This window comes from Hippocampus comes, unplaced genomic scaffold, assembly GCF_001891065.2.
Source record: "Hippocampus comes isolate QL1 unplaced genomic scaffold, H_comes_QL1_v1.1 scaffold143, whole genome shotgun sequence".
Classification (NCBI taxonomy): Eukaryota; Metazoa; Chordata; class Actinopteri; order Syngnathiformes; family Syngnathidae; genus Hippocampus; species Hippocampus comes.
In genome coordinates, this window is record NW_017805504.1 from 857,196 (window position 1) to 875,267 (window position 18,072).

At 46.2% G+C, this 18,072-nt stretch overlaps 4 protein-coding genes across 13 annotated transcripts; 1 reads left to right on the forward strand and 3 right to left on the reverse strand.

Annotated features, from left to right (window-relative positions):
* Positions 1–764: 764 nt before the first annotated feature.
* On the forward strand, positions 765–4,735 carry LOC109520358 (acidic leucine-rich nuclear phosphoprotein 32 family member B-like). 4 transcript variants are annotated; one of them, XM_019877510.1, is made up of 7 exons: positions 765–921; positions 2,160–2,309; positions 2,394–2,516; positions 2,595–2,778; positions 2,858–2,955; positions 3,700–3,781; positions 3,867–4,735. In XM_019877510.1, the coding sequence occupies exons 1-7, from the start codon at positions 868–870 to the stop codon at positions 3,950–3,952; spliced, it is 777 nt and encodes a 258-aa protein (XP_019733069.1). In that variant the 5' UTR covers positions 765–867; the 3' UTR covers positions 3,953–4,735. The 4 variants fall into 4 exon arrangements, with proteins under 4 accessions (XP_019733069.1, XP_019733071.1, XP_019733070.1 ...); XM_019877512.1 differs by having other exon boundaries at positions 3,709–3,781; XM_019877511.1 differs by having other exon boundaries at positions 3,870–4,583.
* On the reverse strand, positions 4,715–12,089 carry LOC109520357 (coronin-2A-like). Of its 6 annotated transcripts, XM_019877507.1 has the most exons (14): positions 9,624–9,831; positions 8,037–8,237; positions 7,852–7,968; positions 7,630–7,779; positions 7,361–7,561; positions 7,185–7,301; positions 6,874–6,978; positions 6,546–6,681; positions 6,347–6,462; positions 6,189–6,279; positions 5,970–6,109; positions 5,640–5,801; positions 4,915–4,983; positions 4,715–4,835 (listed from the first exon to the last, which is right to left on the reverse strand). In XM_019877507.1, the coding sequence occupies exons 1-14, from the start codon at positions 9,636–9,638 to the stop codon at positions 4,770–4,772; spliced, it is 1,686 nt and encodes a 561-aa protein (XP_019733066.1). In that variant the 5' UTR covers positions 9,639–9,831; the 3' UTR covers positions 4,715–4,769. The 6 variants fall into 6 exon arrangements, with proteins under 6 accessions (XP_019733066.1, XP_019733064.1, XP_019733067.1 ...); XM_019877505.1 differs by lacking the exon at positions 9,624–9,831 and adding an exon at positions 11,979–12,089 and having other exon boundaries at positions 4,725–4,983; XM_019877508.1 differs by having other exon boundaries at positions 4,725–4,983; positions 6,546–6,642.
* LOC109520360 (uncharacterized) lies at positions 10,104–15,819 on the reverse strand. 2 transcript variants are annotated; one of them, XM_019877516.1, is made up of 9 exons: positions 15,732–15,819; positions 14,770–14,908; positions 14,664–14,696; positions 14,515–14,594; positions 14,353–14,443; positions 13,150–13,221; positions 12,939–13,082; positions 12,738–12,855; positions 10,104–10,372 (listed from the first exon to the last, which is right to left on the reverse strand). In XM_019877516.1, the coding sequence occupies exons 1-8, from the start codon at positions 15,810–15,812 to the stop codon at positions 12,752–12,754; spliced, it is 744 nt and encodes a 247-aa protein (XP_019733075.1). In that variant the 5' UTR covers positions 15,813–15,819; the 3' UTR covers positions 10,104–10,372; positions 12,738–12,751. The 2 variants fall into 2 exon arrangements, with proteins under 2 accessions (XP_019733075.1, XP_019733073.1); XM_019877514.1 differs by lacking the exon at positions 10,104–10,372 and having other exon boundaries at positions 12,459–12,855.
* A 293-nt stretch (positions 15,820–16,112) lies between these two features.
* Positions 16,113–18,066, reverse strand: LOC109520312 (protein FAM160A1-like). The gene is made up of 4 exons (XM_019877434.1): positions 18,013–18,066; positions 17,826–17,937; positions 16,668–17,617; positions 16,113–16,357 (listed from the first exon to the last, which is right to left on the reverse strand). The coding sequence occupies exons 2-4, from the start codon at positions 17,885–17,887 to the stop codon at positions 16,113–16,115; spliced, it is 1,257 nt and encodes a 418-aa protein (XP_019732993.1). The 5' UTR covers positions 17,888–17,937; positions 18,013–18,066.
* Positions 18,067–18,072: the final 6 nt, after the last annotated feature.

Sequence of the window (18,072 nt, forward strand, 5' to 3'; positions counted from 1 at the left end):
AGGATAAAGCCATGTACATCTTATCGACATTGGACTGAAAATCAAACGATTATCATGTAGTTTGCAGATGTGCCCACTGGGAGGCTTTTGGGGGGGGGGGGGACCCTTGTTTTCGTCCTGATTCCGTTTCCCTCCTTTCTTCTGACGCATTTACGGTCACCCCCAAACAGTCGGACATTTGTAGTCTTAAAAAGCTCCGTAAAGTCATCGTTTTTCGACGAATGTGCACTTTGGAGAGGTTACGTGTATGTGTTGGAGTACGTTCAAGAGAAAGGCACTTCTATACTGAAAGAATAAGTCAACAAAATCGACCCCAAATAACCCATTTTAAAGCGAATTAACATTTGAGTTACATGACAGGTCTTGCCACCACACGTATCGTGTCTTAGTTAGGTTCAGAAAACAGACGGTTAACATGGAAATGCATTCGAATAACTGACATAGCAAACGACATTTAGGGCAGTAAACGTCTGACCCACTTTTTCACTCGTAGCATTGAGTCAAAAGTTGAAATGGCGCGACACGATCACACACCGGAAGTATTACATCAATCAAATTAAAAGAATATGACCTGAAAGAAAACACACATAAAGAACGTGTGATGATTTTCAGAAAACGTATTAATGTTTTTTTTCTGCACAGATATCAACTGAATAAGTTGTACTCTTCTGTAATTTTATTTTAAATTACACTCAGAGCTCTGCTTTCCAATCGTTTGAAAGTCTCCACCGGAAGTACTCCGTTGCGCCCCCCCACCCCACAAAAAAAAACCCTTCGCACTCATCCGGTGTGTTTTGCACCAGAGAGGATCGTGGACAAACAAGTTGGTCGAACCCGAGACCCGAACTGAATCCAAAACCGGAGGAAATGGACTTAAACCAAAGGCTATCATTGGAGCTGCAGCAACGGTCACCGAAAGACGTAAGTCTCGGCTTCTACTGTTGAGTTTGCAGACGTTGTGGCGGAAAAAAAACAACAAAACAGCCGGAGTGAGGCTGACGAGCACATGGCGCACTCCTTCAGCATTCCGAAACAGTCCTAACGGAATGGAAATGTGCAAATAATGCGCCAGGCTGAGGCAGGTATTCCGGAGCAAAGAGGAATTAAATCGCTGAATTTCCCTTGCTTTGGAAGCCGATGTCTTTTCATGACCCGGCCGTGCAGACACATGGCGCCATGTTCTTTATTGTAGTCGGCGTGTGTGTTTCGCGTGTACATTTTTGTCAACTTTTGTGTCCAACAGAGACAACTTCTACATCGGTGTGTAGTGTACTTGGCTTATGTTAAACTTAAACAAACCCTCGAACATATATGAAGCCAATCGGCGCAGAAGCACACGTGCTCGAAACATCAATAGCAGCGAAGTTGAAAATAACTTGCGGCGCGATATTGAATGCAAACTAATAGAACTATCGCGTTTTAGTATGCTAATGTAGACTTTTCTTTAACTACCATTACCGTTTTAATGACTGCGTGCGTTGTTGTTGGACGGTTCCAAGTATTAGTCGGAGCCCGGCTCCGTGGCGAGGTCACGCCGCGCAGCTAACGGCGTGCTAACGCTAGCCATCAGCTAGTCGAAAGGTTCTTCGTTGCGAATACTAAGACCTGACTTTCTCTCCAAGTCTGACCTCAACGTCAACCTTACTTTGGCCTCCTAAATCTGTACACGCCTGCAGTACCAATAAATATTAGCTCGAACGGGGTTAGGTTAGCAACGATTGTTTGTGACTTTCGGCTTGTCCAAGCACAGGGATTCCTTGACTTTTGCGTTGAATTGGTTACATTTTAATAAAGGAGAATAGCACTGTATAGCGTTAAATCACAACAGAAGAGAATGTAAAGAAATAAAGTGGTTGTATAAAGTGTAGTAATTACTGTAAAAGTTCAGTATTTGTGTGTTTATCTTTAAGGGGCGTGACCCAGTGACACGACAAATTGGGTATGGCGGCCCCTAGTTAAAAAAATAATAATTGGGGCCCCTCTTAAGCCGTGGTAGCATTAGGGTTGCATCGTGTACTGGAACACTAGTAAAATACCACAATATCTCAATGTATTTTTTTTTTGTATCAGTATTTGTGCGTAGATAAAGTAAAAATAGCTCAAGTGTTTCTTAGTTCCTCAGTATAGCTTCACCACCCTGTTGGTTCAATCACACTCAGGTCCAGGAGTTAGTTCTGGACAACTGTCGTGCCGTTGACGGGAGAATTGAAGGCATCACAGAAGAGTTTTGCAATCTGGAGACGCTGAGCCTCATCAATGTGCGTCTGACCACTTTAGAAGATATTCCAAAACTGGACAAACTGAAGAAGGTGGGCGCATATATCTGCATGTATTTGTTCTCAGGTGCCACATTGTTAAAAGTGGAGAAACTGAGTCTGCTTGGATTTTTGCAGTTGGAGCTAAGCGACAACAGGATATCGGGGGGTCTGGAGGTTCTGGCCGAGCGGCTCAAGAGCCTGAAGCATCTTCACCTCAGTGGCAACAAGTTCAAAGACATAAGCACCCTGGAGCCACTGGTAGGTCTAACGAGGAAGCTAAATCAGAGGTGCTATAACCCAATTCCTAAAGGCCTGTGCATTCCCCCTCCCCATCAGAAAAATCTGCCTCAGTTGAAGAGTCTGGACCTTTTCAATTGCGAGGTGACCAACCTGGCTGACTACAGAGAGTCCATTTTCAAGCTGCTCCCCAACCTCACATACCTGGACGGCTTTGACATCGATGACTGTGAGGGGTCCGACTCTGAGGGTGAAGTGGATGGACCCGACGACGATGATGAAGGTGAGACTTCAGGTCCTCGTCTCCAGCACCTTAACCGACTCAGCCCACTCAGGCCGTTAATTTTATTTTTAAACTCCAGGCTGCGAATCGGAAGACTTTGAGGACGAAGAGGAGGATGAAGAGGACATTGTGGCTGTAGAGGACTATGATGAAGATGACGACAGTGGTGATGATGAGGTGAATGCACACAACCTGAACGAGGCGGTGGGGTTGGAAATTTATTGGAAATTAAACTGCCTTAGAACGCTTAACTGGGCAATTCTGGAAATAATCCTAAATATGTATATTTAGTTTTGTCATAAGGAGACATCCATGCAAAATAAGAGTTAAAAAGCATGCCATTTCAATCCATTTACTAAAGTATAACTTTAATGACTCAACAATTCTTTCCTTGAATAACTAAAATGTGCATGTTGGGTTAAATATCAGCCCCGCCCCAAGTCCCAACACTTGATTTGTAGTTTTAGTGTTTTTGTGCTTTCTACTGTTTTTGTTGTTAATTTGTTGTTGTTGTTGATGAATTATTTTTTACTCCATGTACAGCACTTTATATACACCGGTGGTTGTTTTTAAGGTGCTCTATAAATACAGTTAAGCTGTGAAAAACAAATAAAAAATGCTGTGTGTGGCTTCAAATGGTGGGGCCAGGCCTTGTAAGTGACGTGAGCATCAGCAAATGAGTGCTGCTAACCTGTTGGCCAGATTTGTGGCTTGAGTCGTGGCTATAGGCAGCGCATATTCGAAAGTGCTCATTATGTGTTTGTTCAATTCAGCGATTAAAAGTGTACCGGAAAATCCTCACTTTCAACCTCTATTTCTGATTTCTCTCTATTTCCTCTTGTTATCTGTTGTCTGTTTAAGAGGGAGGAAATTTCCTCTGTGCTGCACATTTGACAAAGTTGTACTTGACTTGATGTCGTCTCTCTGAAGGACGGACACGTGAACGGAGATGTTGACAGTGACGAAGATGTTGACGATGAAGAGGACGATGAGGATGATGATGGTGCGTGCGTGCATCCCCCCCCCCCCCAAAAAAAGAAAAAAAAACAAACAAAAATCCACCCACACTCTTTTTTTTGTTGTCCCAGCAGATGAAGGCTCATCTCCAGCCAAAGGAGAAAAGAGGAAGAGGGACCCTGAAGATGATGATGAAGATGATTTAGACGATGATTAATTCCCATCTGACCTCTCTCTCGGCACCTCCCGGGCTGCATTCCATTTCTCCAAGTGGTACCCTCCCATTGATGACACGTCAATCTTTTTGTGTGTTTGTGCGTTTTTTTTCTTTTCTGTTTTTTTTTTTTTAAACTGGCACAGAAAGTTAAGTTGACTTTAAAAGTTTTGACAGGACATGATTCAGATTTGTGTCCGATGTCACTGACATCATCCCAAAGTTTCTCAGGACTTAAAGCTTCTGTTCTGCCGGCACAAGAAGGTTGTTTAGAGTCTTCATTAAATGCCACGCAAGAAGAACTTTAAGTGTTTTGGACATTGATTGCTGGAACAGTCACTTTTACATTTAGGTAAGGTAAATCTGCGATGCCACAGGAGGTAATTGCACCCAAATGTCTCCCCCAATGAACCAACTGATGATGTCATCAATCCCCCCAAGTGCTCAGGGCAAAATGTTACCCCTCTTTTATTTTTCTTGCCAATTACCCAAACCCCCCCTCACCCGCCCTAGAGAAATGTTGTTGTTTGTCCGGGGGAGAGCTTTTTATCCCCCTCCTCACCCTACCCACTTTGCCTTTACGTTTACACTGTTTTGTTTTTGTTTACTCTCTGTAAGTTAAAGGAAAAACTACCAAAAAAAAAAATACAAAAATGGAGTTGTAAATAAAATCTTAACGTTTTGCTTTTTTCTGTCTCATATTTGGGTTGATTTCCTAGACTCCCCATCATCCTTCAAATGAATTTAATACAGGAAGTGCACAAATAAAGTAGTATGTTCCTTTTATTGTTGTGGTTCTGTGTTGAAAATGTGTCAGCTGTCACCGCGTCGCACTCGGGTGGTAGTTGGCGAGTCGCACTTCCTGTTCCAGCTCAGCGATCTTCACCTGTCAGTTGGCAACAAGAGAACTCACAGCGGGGAGCGAATTGGTAACGATGACAGCAAGATGGACCGTGTTTACTGACGTCTTTTAGGTCAAGTATTTCTCTGAGACCTCTGATCTCCTCTTGCTGTTTGTAGAACGCCTCGCGGAGCTGAGGAAACAGAATCAAAATGACATTCTAAACTGAACACTCACAATGGGGGACTTTGGTTTGTGCTAAATTTACAGGAACCCCCCCCCCCAAAAAAGAAATGGCTCAGGGTTTATTTTTGTAAGAGACCTATTTTTTTTCCCCCATCACAATATTTTCAAAATTGCTGATATTGTCCAACACATTTCCATTCAGTCGAGGTTGGACAATGCCTCTTACCCTAACTCAGTTGGTAGAGGCTCCACCAGACCTGCACTAATGAGGATAAGTGGTGCAGAAAATGGTCATTTACTTTGATGGTTTTTAATGAGCAAATTCCAATTGTTTCTATTACAGCGTAGCACTGTCCGTCTGGCACAAAACAGCAATTGCATGTAAAATTACCAACTGGTCAGAAAACCATCTATTTTCAGCACCGCTTATCCTGAACAGGGTCGCAGGGAGTTGCTGGAGCCTGTTCCAGCTGACTTGGGGCGGAAGGAGGCAGACTACACCCTGTCACACGGCACATAAAGAGACAAACATTCACACTGCACACTGTCACTGAGTGGGAAGGTCACAAAACTGTTTTCATGATGTGGGAACTTTATTGAGCTGAAGGTGGCAGCCTTCAAATTTTAGATGCTGGGGGGAAAAAAACCCTGATAGGGTTTTACCTCATCCTCAGTGGTGGGAGGCGGCCTCTCTGCGGGTTCGCAGCAGTGAGGCGTAACATCATACGTCCACAGCTGTGACTCGTCTTGTTGCCACCCCGAAAGTTTGTGCATCTCTCTGTGGTATTTGGCATCCTGGTAAGCCAGCTGCTCCTCTAGAAACTTCTAGTGCACCAATAAAAACAAAATTGTCTTCCGTTTTGTTTGACGTCATTTTTCAGAAGCAGGGCGGGTCGTGTATTTATCCACGATGTCAACATGATGACATGGCATGCCCTGTACCGCTTATTCCTAGCGAAATTCCCTATATACCGTCCAGCTACGAGTTGGTACCTTTTCGATGAGGCCAGGGGTCAAGCGTGGTAATGCTTCTGTGGCCCGGCCTTTGGGGTACCAGCACTTCTCAGCAAAGCTTTCTGTGTAAGGGTTGACTACTCGAGTGCCAGGATGCAGAGACATGAGGACTGGGCCTGCTGGCGCCAGAGATTGAGTTTCTGCTAAGTCAACGTGGAAAACCATAATTCGCTGTCATTTTTCAGCTGGTTTACTGACCCCTGTTGATTCCCGCTAGCCACTCTTGTGCCGTCATTGCGGCCCGATTTCCCGCCGTCATTGGGTAGAGGTCCTCGTGGAATAGCGCCGACTGATGGGGCGGAACGTAACATTTGAAGCCTTCCACGTTGTCAACCGAGCTCATAAATGAGACCCACCTTCTTGCGTGGCACAATCATGGACAGTGGCTCCACCAGGCCTTTGACGGCGATCAAGCGATAGAATCGGAAAATCTCGCAGACGTTGACATCCAGGCCACGCTTTGGCATCACCGCTGTGCTGCCACGGAGCTCATGTTAGCGTCGCTCAAATCTAATTGGCCTTAATGAAATAGCCTCGTGTTGGTCCACATCTCACCGAGTCCTTTGTGAGGCAGCGGAGACCTGAACTCGGTCAGGAAGCTAATGTAAGGTTTCTCCGAACTCAGCTCGTAGTACTTGATGTTACCGTCACCCTGCAGCACACCCATTTCAGGTGATATTGAATCATTGGTCTGCAATCAGAAATGGGAAATCCAGGTCCAGAAGGTAAAAACCCAGCCACGTCTGTCTTGAGCCACAGGTGCTTCTGCTCAACCAGCAGTTAACGTGCTTGTTTATCTGGATTTCCCATCTCTGTCTGCAATCTAAATGTAAAGCTAACGCAGCTTTGTGAGTCCTATACTGATTGAAATGGATGCACTGACCTTCCCAGCTAGGTAAAGCATGTCAGTGTCTGGATCAAAGAACGGGAAGAGGACTCCTGCAGAACCGTCTAGATCTTCTTCGTACAGAGGCTCTGACAGGTCATCCTGCTCAAAATAAAAGACAAGATGCTGCTTCTTCCTTCCTGTCTTTTTATACGACCGTAAACTAATCGCAAAAAGTGACTTTGGCTTTCAGGTGAAATTGGATGAATCTAATCTACCCCTTAATGTGTATTAAATTCGAAGTTCTTTTGATCCTACAATGGACTTGTCCAACTCTTAAATGATTCCATAAAAAGGACTGATTTTACCGGGTCCCAGAGGACGAGCTGTCTGTGGTTCCAGGGCGAGCAACCAGTGCTCAGCAGCATCTTCAAGCCTCCGATGTACACAACCTTGTTTGCCCTGTGAGACTTGTTGCAGGACACCTGCAGCAACAGCACACAAGGTCACGCATGGCCACAAGTCTCTCAACACAAAAACACACCTGGAGAGTCCTTCCTGTGCGAGGGTCCAGCACTCGGACGCGTCTGTCTTTGGATGCGACTGCGAGCCGGTTTCCTTCCTGATTGAAGCTGACGGACAGCAGCAACATCTCTGATGGGAAGCGGTGGTGGACGGGTGCCATGACTACACGCACCGGACACCTGAGCACCAATCCTTCCTGGGACACGTCCCAGAGGAGGACCTAGAGCCCAGACAAAAGATTTCTTCTGGAATTATTTCTAAGACTGCTGCCTTTATTTGAGACCTAACCTTGTAGTCGTAGGCCGAGCTTAGGAGAAGGTTCTCAGCAGTTGGATGCCACTCGATAAGCCCCACCCTCCTGGAATGACCAATCAAAGTCTTCCTGGCCTGGGTGAGGTTCCGTTGGATGCCACAGAGCGGAATGTCCCAGATCTTTACCTGTGCGGTGACACATTCAGCCGTGAGCGCCAGAAAAGCAAGAGTGGAAGACAGAAATCAATCTGCAAGCACCGTGCAGTCCTCTGAACACGAGGCAATGCAGCTGTCATCAAACGGGTTCCACTTGACATCAAGAACCTGAGCCCTGTGACCGCATACTCTCGGGTGCTGAGGATCCACTCTGCCTGTCTGGAAGATGAAAAGTCAAACGAGTCTTCCTTTTGTCAGATTACCGATTATGATCACGGTGTCCTTACGTGATGGATAGGCAGCACCAGGAAGGATCCGCCCCCGGCGCACTCGGTCACCATGGCAATGAAACAAGGATTGACGGAGCAATACTGGTTGTCATGTACGCCGCGTGTGATGGGAACACCGTCGTAGCTGTACTCCCTGCTGGATGCTTTTCCGAAGACGTGGCGGAACTTCGAGCAGTGGAAGGATGAGCGTCGCGACATCTGTCGGAGAGTAACAACGATGTGTGTCTTTGATGTGGACGGAGCCAGCCCGAGGTACAAGCGAACTCTGGCCCTCTGACCATGAGGGAGCTCCAAAAATGTGAGAATCCTTTGAAACATATGAGACATTATACAGTGTTGCCTTGACTCCTGCGTTCCTCAACTTACGAGTTTTCCAAGTTATAGATTGTTTCTTGGTCATTACATGGGAGCGAGGCCTCAAATCAAATTCTGGTTCAGGTGCATGAAGGCTTGGGCCGGACTCTGTGTTTGTGTGGTGAGGTCCATGTGCTGCATGATCAGGTCACATCAATAATGCAAATGTTTTCATGATTGGGTTTAATATTCTCATTAACAATTAATCAATACACGTGCACACAAAGTGACAAATTGGTCACCTGTAACAGATCACCTCTCTTGTTAAATATTCATAAGTGACATTTAAATTTCCTTTCTAGCAGTTGGGGAGGAAAGCAAGTGACTAAGATGCGTTGAGAACATCTGTGAAGGAATAACATGTAACTTTATGATGAAAGTTCATTGGAAATTAATTTTGGTGCGTGTTCATGATGTCAGAGTACGCAACAATAGAACAGCGACGTGTCGTTTTGTTTTGTGGTTCACAGAACCACTTAACAACAAACAAAACACAAACGAATCATGAAAATAAGGAAAGCGATAGAAGTCATGGACGGCCCCGTCCGTGGTCAACTAGTTCGCGTGTCGACCTCACAGTGCAGAGGTCATGGGTTCATTCCGGCTCCGGCCTTCCTGTGTTTGCATGTTCTCCCCGTGCCTGTGTGGGTTCTCTCCGGGTACTCCGGTTTCCTCCCACTTTCCAAAAACATGCATGGCAGGTTAATGCAACACACTAAATTGTCCCTAAGTGTGAGTGTGAGCGCGGATGCTTGTTCGTCTCTGTGTGCCCTGCGATTGGCTGGCAACCTGTTCAGGGTGTCCTCCGCCTATTGCCCGAGGACAGCTGGGATAGGCTCCAGCACCCCCCGCGACCCTTGTGAGGATAAAGCGGATCAGAAAATGAATGGATGGATGGATAGAAGACGTTGGCTGGTCAATACTTAAACAAGCGGAACAGTTATTCATTCAGTCACAGGTAGTGGTAGCAGACCCCAGCTACAATTGACCTAGCTTAAGGTTTGGAACCTACCGGTATTTAACACACACCGATAGCTGACCTATTACACAAATAATAAAAGATTTCATGTAGCAATGCCTCACTGTGCAGATGCACATAATGCACATGCCAGAAACCGCCACAGACTTGTACCCCGGTGACCATGTGACAAAACAGCTTAGTTGAGTACGAAGACTGGAAGAACTGTGTGTCACTAATTCAATTTAAATCGGTTTCATCATCTGTCTTACCTCTGACACAGTCATTTAGAGATCACACCTGGCAGAACCTGGACGACAGCTAGAAGAACACCTGAATGAAACCCGGGCTTCTCACAAAGCGCCGTGCAGTCTCAAGTAAAAGTCCCGCATCCCGCTGACTTATGACCGCCACTCACGGCACCTACGCCACCGAACATCGCCCTGCCTCCTGATCTCTGATGTTCTGCCTCCCCGGGCAGGCACATGAGCTCAGGCGGGTTTACGCACGGCTGCCCACGCACAAACGCACCTCAACATGTGACACCGTGGCAAGGCCCTGATGCTAATTTCTCCGCTGCGAAAAAGGTGATAGCTGAGTTTCACACACCCGTCATTCCTCAACTAACAATCATTCTCTCTTAGAACCCTTTCATGCACCCTGTAACCTGATAACACGATCAGCTGTCCACTGTAGTAACCGCTGTCCTCGAGAGGGTTAAAATCATTCAGTGTCGTATAAAACAGCAGAGCAGTGTTTCCCAACATTTATTGAGCCAAATCGCAAGGCACCACAATGAACAAAAATGTTACAATAATCACATTCTGATATAATATATCTGTCCTCTCAATTTACTGCGAAATGTATTTACTCAGTGTGAATTCATGGCCTGTTTCATTGCTATTATTCTCTTAATCAAGGTCAATCCCAGGTTAATTATACATCCTGGCATCTATGGAAAAACATTTGATTGCTCTGCCTGTCATTATAGGTTGCTATTACAGACAGGCGAATGAAAAGCCTCTTCATCAGTCAAAATCGGAAGAAGAGGTCGAGGACGAGGAAGCGATGTGTAGGTTGAACTGCAATGGCTCATTGCAACATTTATTGAGCCAAATGGCAAGGCACCACAATGAACAAAAATGTTACAATAATCACATTCTGATATAATTATGATGTCCTCTCAATTTACTTCTAAATGTATTTACTCAGTGTGAAATCATGGCCTGTTTCATTGCTATTATTCTGTTGTCTGAAAGGCAAAAGGTCGATACCCAGGTTAATTATACATCCTGGCATCTATGGAAAAACATTTGATTGCTCTGCCTGTCACTATAGGTTGTTGTTACAGATAGGCGAAAGAAAAGCCTCTTTCGAGCTCATCAGTCAAAATTGGAAGAAGAGGTCGAGGACGAGGAAGCGATGTGTAGGTTGAACTGCAATGGCTCATTGAAGTCCTTTTCATCTAACAAACCACTAGAAACAGCTAAAACAGAGCAGAAGACAGAAACCCAAAATGTTATTTCCACACACTAAGTCTCTCGAGCATTCAAACTTGTATTGTCTCACGTGGGGTGATGTCGTGATTCTCATTAACAATTAATCAATACACGTGCACACAAAGTGACAAATTGGTCACCTGTAACAGATCACCTCTCTTGTTAAATATTCATAAGTGACATTTAAATTTCCTTTCTAGCAGTTGGGGAGGAAAGCAAGTGACTAAGATGCGTTGAGAACATCTGTGAAGGAATAACATGTAACTTTATGATGAAAGTTCATTGGAAATTAATTTTGGTGCGTGTTCATGATGTCAGAGTACGCAACAATAGAACAGCGACGTGTCGTTTTGTTTTGTGGTTCACAGAACCACTTAACAACAAACAAAACACAAACGAATCATGAAAATAAGGAAAGCGATAGAAGTCATGGACGGCCCCGTCCGTGGTCAACTAGTTCGCGTGTCGACCTCACAGTGCAGAGGTCATGGGTTCATTCCGGCTCCGGCCTTCCTGTGTTTGCATGTTCTCCCCGTGCCTGTGTGGGTTCTCTCCGGGTACTCCGGTTTCCTCCCACTTTCCAAAAACATGCATGGCAGGTTAATGCAACACACTAAATTGTCCCTAAGTGTGAGTGTGAGCGCGGATGCTTGTTCGTCTCTGTGTGCCCTGCGATTGGCTGGCAACCTGTTCAGGGTGTCCTCCGCCTATTGCCCGAGGACAGCTGGGATAGGCTCCAGCACCCCCCGCGACCCTTGTGAGGATAAAGCGGATCAGAAAATGAATGGATGGATGGATAGAAGACGTTGGCTGGTCAATACTTAAACAAGCGGAACAGTTATTCATTCAGTCACAGGTAGTGGTAGCAGACCCCAGCTACAATTGACCTAGCTTAAGGTTTGGAACCTACCGGTATTTAACACACACCGATAGCTGACCTATTACACAAATAATAAAAGATTTCATGTAGCAATGCCTCACTGTGCAGATGCACATAATGCACATGCCAGAAACCGCCACAGACTTGTACCCCGGTGACCATGTGACAAAACAGCTTAGTTGAGTACGAAGACTGGAAGAACTGTGTGTCACTAATTCAATTTAAATCGGTTTCATCATCTGTCTTACCTCTGACACAGTCATTTAGAGATCACACCTGGCAGAACCTGGACGACAGCTAGAAGAACACCTGAATGAAACCCGGGCTTCTCACAAAGCGCCGTGCAGTCTCAAGTAAAAGTCCCGGGTCCCACTGACTTGTGACCGCCACTCATGGCACCTACGCCACCGAACATTGCCCTGCCTCCTGATCTCTGATGTTCTGCCTCCCCGGGCAGGCACATGAGCTCAGGCGGGTTTACGCACGGCTGCCCACGCACAAACGCACCTCAACATGTGACACCGTGGCAAGGCCCTGATGCTAATTTCTCCGCTGCGAAAAAGGTGATAGCTGAGTTTCACACACCCGTCATTCCTCAACTAACAATCAATCTCTCCTATAACCCTTTCATGCACCCTGTAACCTGATAACACGGTAAGCTGTCCACTGTAGTAACCGCTGTCCTCGAGAGGGTTAAAATCATTCAGTGTCGTATAAAACAGCAGAGCAGTGTTTCCCAACATTTATTGAGCCAAATCGCAAGGCACCACAATGAACAAAAATGTTACAATAATCACATTCTGATATAATATATCTGTCCTCTCAATTTACTGCGAAATGTATTTACTCAGTGTGAATTCATGGCCTGTTTCATTGCTATTATTCTGTTGTCTGAAAGGCAAAAGGTCGATACCCAGGTTAATTATACATCCTGGCATCTATGGAAAAACATTTGATTGCTCTGCCTGTCACTATAGGTTGTTGTTACAGATAGGCGAAAGAAAAGCCTCTTTCGAGCTCATCAGTCAAAATTGGAAGAAGAGGTCGAGGACGAGGAAGCGATGTGTAGGTTGAACTGCAATGGCTCATTGAAGTCCTTTTCATCTAACAAACCACTAGAAACAGCTAAAACAGAGCAGAAGACAGAAACCCAAAATGTTATTTCCACACACTAAGTCTCTCGAGCATTCAAACTTGTATTGTCTCACGTGGGGTGATGTCGTGTTGGTTAGGCTCCTCCTCAGCGGCGTCCCACGGTTCAGACTTTTTGGGTGAGTGGTCCGGGATTGCCACGTCGGAGTCTCCACTATGGGAAGCCTGAGAGTGGTTTACGTGCATCTCTTCTTGCAGCTCTTCAAAGGCAAGTTACAGTCAGAATTCCCTCACACCTTAGCTGAGCATAAAAGAAAAAAACAGTACCGTGCTCCTCTGATTGTGCATCCGTGCCGTTGGCCACCGGAGACATGAAATTGTCACAGGGGGTCTGTCGGCCTTTTAGGAGGTCACAAAATTTGTCAGCCACAAGATGAGAGAATTGGCATCTTTTTTGCTGGCAAAGCTGGGACCAGACTACAAGTAACCCTTTGCTGTCCAGAGCGAAGGCTCCCACTACTTCACCGAGGTAAAACGGTTTATCGTACCTTCTGTCATCTAATGGAAGTGTATGGGCCAGTATTACTGATTCAAAAGGCCCTGGATTGACTGTCTGAACACTGTCACCAACACCTTACACCGGTACTATTCAGCACTGGCACCAGCTCAGTTTGAAAAGGGATATTTAAGAGCACACCTTGGTCATCAGAGTAGAGGACCTCAAAATTGCCCGCAGGCGCCTTCCCATGATTGCCGGGAGCCCCGTGCTGAAGGTCAAACGAGTGCGTCTACAAGAAACGTCAAACGATGAGAAGAATCGCTGATCCGTTTATGAATCATGCCAATGTGCCACTCTTACCCGGGATGCCCTCCTCAGCAGGTAGAGGATAATGAGAAGGATGATGATCACCAGTAGCAGCAGCACCATGAGGACGTAACCTAAAGAGCGAGGGGCGGCAACTTTTCAAGGGTGTGAACAGAACATGTTAAACATCACATCACTCTCACCCCAGGAAGCATAGGATCCCCCGTCATGGGATGCTGAAAGAGACAATCATTGTCAGTAACGCCCTCCACTTGTTCTTGGTGCCGATGAATGTCATTGTGACTTTACCCGCCTGTGTTGTGACACTCGGCGCAATTGTGGAAACTAAAGTGAAGTCCTCGGCTGGTGTTGTGGGCTTCTGCTCGATGGGATCATGGACTTTGTCGCTCGGCGTCTTGGTTTCTCCTTGTATCCCAGGTGTTGGTCTCTGTTTAATGAGGTTTAATTTTTGTTTCTATGACAACGAGCTTTAAACAATGAATCTTTAATTTAACCCCCGTGCAATGCAGGTACACTTCATGTACACATGACATGCGTTGTGTTGCAAAAACGAATGCATGCCACAGGTTTAAAACCCATGCATGGCATGCATTCGTTTTTGCAACACAACGTATGTCAAGTGTACATGAAGTGTACCTGCATTGCACGGGGGTGTTTCAGCACTGGCACCAGCTCAGTTTGAAAAGGGATATTTAAGAGCACACCTTGGTCATCAGAGTAGAGGACCTCAAAATTGCCTGCAGGCGCCTTCCCATGATTGCCGGCAGCCCCGTGCCGTAGGTCAAACGAGTACGTCTACAAGAAACGTCAAACGATGAGAAGAATCGCTGATCCGTTTATGAGCCATGCCAATGTGCCACTCTTACCCGGGACGCCCTCCTCAGCAGGTAGAGGATGATGAGAAGGATGATGATCACCAGTAGCAGCAGCACCATGAGGACGTAACCTAAAGAGCGAGGGGCGGCAACTTTTCAAGGGTGTGAACAGAACATGTTAAACATCACATCACTCTCACCCCAGGAAGCATAGGATCCCCCGTCATGGGATGCTGAAAGAGACAATCATTGTCAGTAACGCCCTCCACTTGTTCTTGGTGCCGATGAATGTCATTGTCACTTTACCCGCCTGTGTTGTGACACTCGGCGCAATTGTGGAAACTAAAGTGAAGTCCTCGGCTGGTGTTGTGGGCTTCTGCTCGATGGGATCATGGACTTTGTCGCTCGGCGTCTTGGTTTCTCCTTGTATCCCAGGTGTTGGTCTCTGTTTAATGAGGTTTAATTTTTGTTTCTATGACAACGAGCTTTAAACAATGAATCTTTAATTTAACCCCCGTGCAATGCAGGTACACTTCATGTACACATGACATGCGTTGTGTTGCAAAAACAGACCAAAGGTGTTGACCTGAATGTAGATACTTCATTTGACTTTCCACATGAAGGATCCTCAGAAATTTTGAGTGCCTTGCTTCAACACGTGAGGTCTGCAGCTGTACCCACCGAGGAAGAAGAGTCGAGAGCTCATCTTCATCGCAATCAAACAAAGATATCAACGCAGGTTTGCACTTCAGTCCGATGCAAGCCCGCCAGAAAACTCCTCTGCGTGTTTAATACCTGATATTTTTAACCACGTGACACTTTGTTGATCCTCACAAGGGCCGCGGGCATGCTGGAGCCTATCCCAGCCGTCATCGGGCAGTAGGCGAACAACCATTCGCACTCACAGTCACACCTGGGGACAATTTAGAGTGTTTTATTAACCTACCATGCATGTTTTTGGAATGTGGGAGGACAATTTAGAGTGTTTCATTCACCTACCATGCATGCATGTTTTTGGAATGTGGGAGAAAACTGCAGTACCCGGAAAAAACCCACGCAGGCAAAGGGAGAACATGCAAATTCCACACAGCAAGGCCGTAGCCAGAGTCGAACCCTGCATCTCTACACTATGAAGCCAACATGCTAACCAGTTTAACGATTGTCATTATGATTGCCCTTGAAGAGTCTTTTTTTTTTTTTTTAGACGGTACTTAAAATTTTGAGAACCACTGGCTTAGGCCAAGAATGAAGGCAGAGATCAGCGGCACCGTTGCTGTTGACAGCACCTCAGATTGATTTCCCAAAGTCCGATTCTGATGAGACGGCATTGGTGTTGTCGATTCTTCCATGGTGGGGGAAGCTAACCTTATCTATGTAACAGATCTTAAATACATTGGGGCGGAACGGTGGTCAACTGGTTCGCACGTCGGTGAAGAAGATATGCCTGTGAGTATTGTTACAAACTCCGTTGAATTGAAATCCTTATCTATGAAAAAGATCTTAAATGCATTGGGTCAATGGTTAACATGTCGGTGAAGAAGATATGCCTGTGAGTATTGTTACATTGTCTGTCTATAGGTTGGTCCACAGTTGGTTTGTGTAGTTTGTGAAGTGAGTTGAATTCACTGCCACCATACAGCGTTCATATCTCAAGCTTGCACTCGCAAGTCAAAGTAAATGATCGGCCTTGAGAACCACTGGCTTAGGCTAAGAATGAAAGTGGAGATCAGCGGCACCGTTGCTGTTGACAGCACCTCATCAAGCAGGAACACTGTCAACAGAGGTTGCGGGTACGACGCTAGCTGAGCGAGGATGCCTGTCACCAGCAGGTTGACGGCGATAGAGTTCTCCAGTAGATTCTCCAGACGGGACAGAAGGACACTGATAAAGGGCCCTGTGGCATCATCGGAGGTTAGTGTGAGTGAGAGTGAGATTCGTTGAAGTGACCAAAGGTGTTAACCTGAATGTAGATACTTCATTTGACTTTCCATGTGAAGGATCCTCAGAAATTTTGAGTGCCTTGCTTCATTGGAGCAAGCCAGCAAGATGGTGAACTGACCAACATAGGCTGAGAACACTTGGGTGAGCTGACCGTGAACAATGAATGTGCTCTAGCTCTTATACAGGTAGATGGCTCTCCCTCTAGATGTTGCTTACTATTTTCCACCTGGAGTGTTGTGTTCTGTCATGGTCTGTGAACCCACCTGTAAATGGAACACTCTGCCTCGCTCCATCTTCTTCTTCCTCCTCCTCCAACAGCTCCTCAAGCGTTTCCTTTCCATCTTCACAATCTTCCTCTACCAGTCTTTGTTTCAGTTCTTGAATCCGCCTCCGAAAGGTGGAAATGTCATCCAGTATGCTGTCGCACTCCGGCTCTGCCCCGAAAGAGCGCATTAGCTCATGGTACTGGGACAGGAAGTTGCCATTGTTACCAGGAACTTTGTCGTGACATGTGGAGTCTGTGTTTGTCATCATTGGATGACCGTTGAGTGAAGTGTGATTTTGTGCGTCCGGGATGCAGTCTGCATTACAAATGTCAGTAACGCGATCACCGATGTCCTCACTTTGCCTCGATTTGTTTCCATGGTCCTCACCCCTTATTTCCTCCTTTCCTCCTTCCTCACTCGTCCTCCGTGATGACATAATGCAGTTAACGGTTTCATGTATTGTCCTTCCTGTTGTCACAGAGGAGACACCGTCTCCACGTGGTCCTCGATTAGCTGCCATCATTCGTTCCAAAATAGCAGCAGTGGCATCTTTTTGGGCGACCAGATCGTAGACCAGAACATCCTTCTCAAATTCACCCTCTTCCACATAGGCGCCGTGCACCAGCTTGATGGCGCTGCGTCGCATCTCTTGGATGTGGCGAGGGGGTAAGGGTGGTAGAGGTGCAAAAGAGCCACCAAATGAAGATGATAGATCCTCATCCGCAAAAAGGTCATCCCACTCAAGCTCTAGAGCAGAGCTGGTTCTTCCTGCCTGGTTACTCTTGGAGACAACGTCCATGGAGCAAGAGGTCGGGGAGGCACCAACAGAGTCACTTTTTGGTTGCCGTTCCATGTTATCCTCATTTGATCCATTCAATGTGAGAGGTTGTTCTTGGACAGGTGGCGGATTGTGTCCGTCATAAGGCGCCGACCAGTGCCGACACGCCCTGAGGGACACCACGATGTTATTAGTCAGGAAGTTATAATCATTTGTATGGCACCGTGTGCCACAGGATGGTTGCACATCACTGTTTGTATTTAAACTAAATTAAGCTCCTCCCATATCAACATGCTTAAGTTTCTTGGGACCAGGTTGCCACCAGATGGTGCTCAAGCAATCATTTTGTATCGTTGCTATCAGGAGGATCCACTGACCTTTTCGAGGCGCCAATGGCTTGTCGGGCATCTGAGAGGTAATGGAGGTAGTTGACTTCCATTCGGAAGTCTGAGCCTCGCCAATAACCAATGCTTTCAGCCACTGACACATCTGACCACCACAGAGCCAAGTTCAAATATGTGATGGGACTCACTGACACCACATCATCATCAAACAATGCATCACCTGCTCCTTTGGGCCAGTGGATGTGTTCTGAGGCTCCATTTCTGTTCGGCAGGTGGACGG

What these genes read in the sequence shown, in the direction of transcription:
- LOC109520358 (XM_019877510.1), top strand. Translation starts at nt 868, where the DNA reads ATGGACTTAAACCAAAGGCTATCATTGGAGCTGCAGCAACGGTCACCG. An exon ending in AACTGGACAAACTGAAGAAG is followed by an intron (nt 2,310 to 2,393) that starts GTGGGCGCATAT and finishes GGATTTTTGCAG; the next exon opens with TTGGAGCTAAGCGACAACAG. An exon ending in ACGACAGTGGTGATGATGAG is followed by an intron (nt 2,956 to 3,699) that starts GTGAATGCACAC and finishes CTTGATGTCGTC; the next exon opens with TCTCTGAAGGACGGACACGT.
- LOC109520360 (XM_019877516.1), bottom strand. Translation starts at nt 15,812, where the DNA reads ATGGAAGAATCGACAACACCAATGCCGTCTCATCAGAATCGGACTTTG. An exon ending in GGGATCCTATGCTTCCTGGG is followed by an intron (nt 14,595 to 14,663) that starts GTGAGAGTGATG and finishes CTCGCTCTTTAG; the next exon opens with GTTACGTCCTCATGGTGCTG. An exon ending in TGCTGAGGAGGGCGTCCCGG is followed by an intron (nt 14,444 to 14,514) that starts GTAAGAGTGGCA and finishes CGTTTCTTGTAG; the next exon opens with ACGTACTCGTTTGACCTACG.
- LOC109520357 (XM_019877505.1), bottom strand. An exon ending in GCTAGCGGGAATCAACAGGG is followed by an intron (nt 6,110 to 6,188) that starts GTCAGTAAACCA and finishes CTCTGGCGCCAG; the next exon opens with CAGGCCCAGTCCTCATGTCT. An exon ending in CTCCCACCACTGAGGATGAG is followed by an intron (nt 4,984 to 5,639) that starts GTAAAACCCTAT and finishes CTGTTTCCTCAG; the next exon opens with CTCCGCGAGGCGTTCTACAA.
- LOC109520312 (XM_019877434.1), bottom strand. Translation starts at nt 17,887, where the DNA reads ATGGAAGTCAACTACCTCCATTACCTCTCAGATGCCCGACAAGCCATT. An exon ending in GCCATTGGCGCCTCGAAAAG is followed by an intron (nt 17,618 to 17,825) that starts GTCAGTGGATCC and finishes GGTGTCCCTCAG; the next exon opens with GGCGTGTCGGCACTGGTCGG. An exon ending in GCAGAGTGTTCCATTTACAG is followed by an intron (nt 16,358 to 16,667) that starts GTGGGTTCACAG and finishes ATGATGCCACAG; the next exon opens with GGCCCTTTATCAGTGTCCTT.